The following is a 3,749-nucleotide window of genomic DNA, read 5'->3' as shown; positions in this document are numbered from 1 at the left end:
GGCCCTACTTTCCTATGTTCCTGTAGCCAGCATAAAGACTTCATACGAAAAATTATTTTGCTGTTGGCAGAGCTAAGGTTTGAGTTTGTGCTAAACTTCCTTTTGACTTCAAGGCTTATATCACTTATTGACTGCAGATCTTAGGGTATATTAACCTGATTTTACAGTACGAGGCATGGGGCATTGGCGAAAGAAGACAACTTCTGCAATCAGTGGCAAAGCTAAGCTAATCTTACCCCTTACTGTAGCAGACCACAGTTGTCAGCTGTACAGTCTGTGTTCCATCAGTTTAGTAGTCTTGCATTTCAGAGTTTCCACTTGTTGTTAAGAAATGCCAGGACACTTTCTACTCACCTCTACCTTCAGAAATTAAGGCACACACATGGGGTAATCTCAGTGTAGTGTTTTATCTCCACCCACTGGAACATTTACCTTTGAATGGAAGCATTTTACAAACAATACAATGTCAACACCACTTATTTTTGCTCTGCATTGAAAGGAAGAGTAAAACATTGGGAAAAGTACTACAGTCACATGGGAATTATGCAGAATCTTACAGAATGTACTGTAGGATTTAAAACTCTGAAATTGAGCTTCCAGCAGTTCCAGAGAGACTGGCTAAGGGACAAACCACTTTTTTAAATATATAAAAGTTTCTTGGGGGGAGATGGTAAGAAGTTTCATTTGCCAGACTGTGATGTTGTATATGGTGCATTAGCACAGTTTTTGTACACATGCTAAAAAGGAAATTCTCCTAGTACAAAGCCATCTAAAAACTCAGACTGCACAAAACTTAGCTACTAAAATGAAGGTTCGGTAAAAAAAAATCTATTTCCAAAAACACTTTACAGATAAAGGTTTCCAATTGCTGTAACTAGGTGAAAGTTTAGTAGGATGGTAACCAAAAACAAGTGCTATGAGGTTTCACGGAGACGGTTATGCTTTAAAATAAAAAGTCTGTCATGTGTTAAGCACATCATCTTCCCCATCCAGAGTTCACTCTGGAGGCTCCTCCTCTGCAGGCTCCTTGTCTGCTGCAGCAAGTCCTTTGCTTTCTTCTTCACCTCCTTCTAGCAGGTGCTCCTCCTCACCAGTGAAAGCTTCCTCTTCGGCCTGTGAACTCTGCTCCTCTGGGTGTTCTGTATCTGCCTCTGCCTGTGTTTGTGCTTCTGCTTGTGTCCCTGCTTCTATCTCTGTCTCCATCCCCATGTCCTCTTCCTCCCCCGGATTCTCAGCTGCTTCCACTTCTGGATTTTCGTCTTGATCTTTGCTTTCCTCATTTTGATTCTCTTCTTCATAGTTTTCTTCATCATCCTTGTTTTCATCTCCCTCTTCAACTGTTCCTTCTGCATTTCCTCTGGTTCCACCCTCGCCTTCCTCGTGCTCCTCTTTTTCTTCTGGATCATCTGTGAAGGGATTCTCACCCTGTAAGTAAGGACAGAATTATACTTGGCAGCTGCACTTGGACATATTCTTGGCAAACTCAAGCTTAACACTTTCCCACTTGGCTGGAGTCACTCCAGTCAAGGGAGGAATTTCACACTGAAGTAGATACAGGTACATGCAAACTTCCTACAGGGAGTGACTTTGCTGATCACTGGTCTTGGAAGAGATTTCTAGACCAGGTAGTATTTGTACTGAAGCAGAGAGTTTAACCCCAACAATTCCTACATTAGCCAACCTTAAAAGCACAGGCATCATCTTAACCTACCAATGTCTGTTCTGTTAGAGAAAGTATGTGCATAAGTTCATGGCTACAAACAAGGCCTGAGAGGGTGCTCGAGTCCTACACTTCTGCTGATCTGAGCAGCCTGCTTTCAGAACAGCAAACTTAATGTGGAAAGATTTAAAAACCCAATTAGTCTGTTTAGAACAGCTGTTTGTGCTGTCAGGAAGACAAAAAAGACAGTACTTTTGGCTACTGGAAACTTACATCCAACAAAATGGAGCAACTCAAGCCAACACTTGAGTCTGACATTTTATTAGAAAGGTACTTAAGACATTCAGCTTGAGGTAGTAAGAAATTTCTGTAATGCAGTAGCTAGGAGGTGCTCTATTCAATCCAGGTTCCTCTACCAATACTTACCTTCAAGTACCGCTCCAGCTTCTTGCTGATCAGTTTATTGTTAAGTATACTTCTTGCAACTACTAAAGATGATTTCTTAGACTGCTCCATCATGGCCTAAAGGGAAGGGGTGAGAGGGTAAACAAAAACCCGTAAGAGACCAGAGCTGATTTTTCTTGTAGTGGGGGAGGTTACCACTTCAGTAGCTACAGCTCATTTCACCATATTTGCATCAGTCCTCTGTTCGGATTTAAAACTATAGTTTCAAACAAAACTTCCCAACACATCAAAAACCCCAGTGTCAGGGACTGGGTTTTCCGTCTACAGGTTGTGGAAGGCCTGAGGCCCTGCTAGCAGGTTTTTCTGTTGCACTGCACAATTTGAAAAGTTGGCTGTAAGCAAGTGGCACCTTGCCAACACCTTTTTGAACAAGCGAAGACTGTATTGTAACTGTAGAACACTAAAACCACGCTGTGGTGTCCCAACTGTAATTTGGGAAGTTACTATAAAGTACTAGTGAAGCCATGCAGACAGCTTTAATTCTATAATAATGACAGCAACAATAACACTAGCCGCTTTAATTCCTGATTTTAGACACTTTCCCCCCTACCACAGGCTCCAGGAATGCAACTATATCCAAGCTAGTACTCCAACTCTTTTATTGGAAAACAGACTCCCTCTTTAGGGACAGGAGTCTCTGTACCTGTTCAGCCAGCTGATAACAAGCATTACATTTTGCTAGCACCACACTTACTCTACGGTTGTGGTTGTGGTCAAGAGACTTCAGATGCTTCTGGATAATGCCATACTGCATTGGGATGAAGAGGTCACATGCAGCACAGTGAGCAGCCTCCACTTTTTTAATAAAGTGCTCCATGCTGATATCTGAAACAAGGAAAGAGCTTTGTTCATCAGGATTTAGCTTGAGGTCCTCCGTCCCCACCCCTGCCACCACACAAGTTCTGAAAAGCAGCCTGAGCACACTTATTGTTTAAACACATGCACACGCTCACAGAAACTGTATTTTCTACAACACAACTCCCAAACGATCCAGGAGGATGAGGAAAGCACTGTGTATTTCCAACTAAACAGGCATGTGGCTGCACACTTCAGAGATGAACACTGCAGGTCACTGCTGTATCAGCATACCGACATAACAGGCAAGGCTTTTTCAACTAGCCAGGTGACTTAACTGGCTTGGATGTAGACAACACACTGAGCAGCTTTTATTCTTTACCAACATAGAGAAAAGTTCCTGCAAGCTCATCCAGCCTGAAATCAATGCTATCCATATTAAGTATAGAGGACATTAAAAGCAGAGCTCTGCAGCAGGAAGATAAAGGAGGGGCCAGCTACAAACAGTTGTTCCTAATCAAAACTCTGGCTTTCCACAAGCCAACAATAGCTTTTTAAAGCATGGGTCCGCCTTGGAAGTTGGCTACACAGGAAGATGCATTTTATTACTTAATGGGTCTGCTCTGTGCCTGATAGGATGAGACAATTTCATTATCTTCAATTAAAAAATCCTTCCTTCCTTTTCTTGTTGGCCCCTCACAGCCAAGTCGTCTTCCCTGTAAGCCAGTCCTGTTTGCCATTTTGCAGTGCACAGAGCTAAGATGGACCTGGCTGGCTTCATAGCTTCGCACTTCTGTTGACTTGTCAGCAGCAAAACCAGATCTGCTGA

At 42.7% G+C, this 3,749-nt stretch overlaps 1 protein-coding gene across 7 annotated transcripts in view; it reads right to left on the bottom strand.

Annotated features, from left to right (window-relative positions):
- Window positions 1-388: 388 nt before the first annotated feature.
- Window positions 389-3,749, bottom strand: part of AKAP8L (A-kinase anchoring protein 8 like) — a 22,400-nt gene continuing 19,039 nt past the window's right edge. For all 7 annotated transcript variants that reach the window (XM_025216188.1, XM_006034201.3, XM_014524950.2 and 4 more), the window contains 3 exons: window positions 2,820-2,950; window positions 2,087-2,182; window positions 389-1,425 (listed from right to left, as the gene is read on the bottom strand). In XM_025216188.1, the coding sequence (XP_025071973.1) occupies window positions 997-1,425; window positions 2,087-2,182; window positions 2,820-2,950 (656 nt within the window). In that variant the 3' untranslated portion in view covers window positions 389-996. The remainder of the gene's footprint in view (window positions 1,426-2,086; window positions 2,183-2,819; window positions 2,951-3,749) is intronic.

Source organism: Alligator sinensis, unplaced genomic scaffold (assembly GCF_000455745.1).
Source record: "Alligator sinensis unplaced genomic scaffold, ASM45574v1 scaffold1509_1, whole genome shotgun sequence".
NCBI classification, from domain to species: domain Eukaryota; kingdom Metazoa; phylum Chordata; order Crocodylia; family Alligatoridae; genus Alligator; species Alligator sinensis.
Note: the sequence above shows the minus strand (reverse complement) of the source record. Positions and strands in the feature narration are given on the sequence as shown.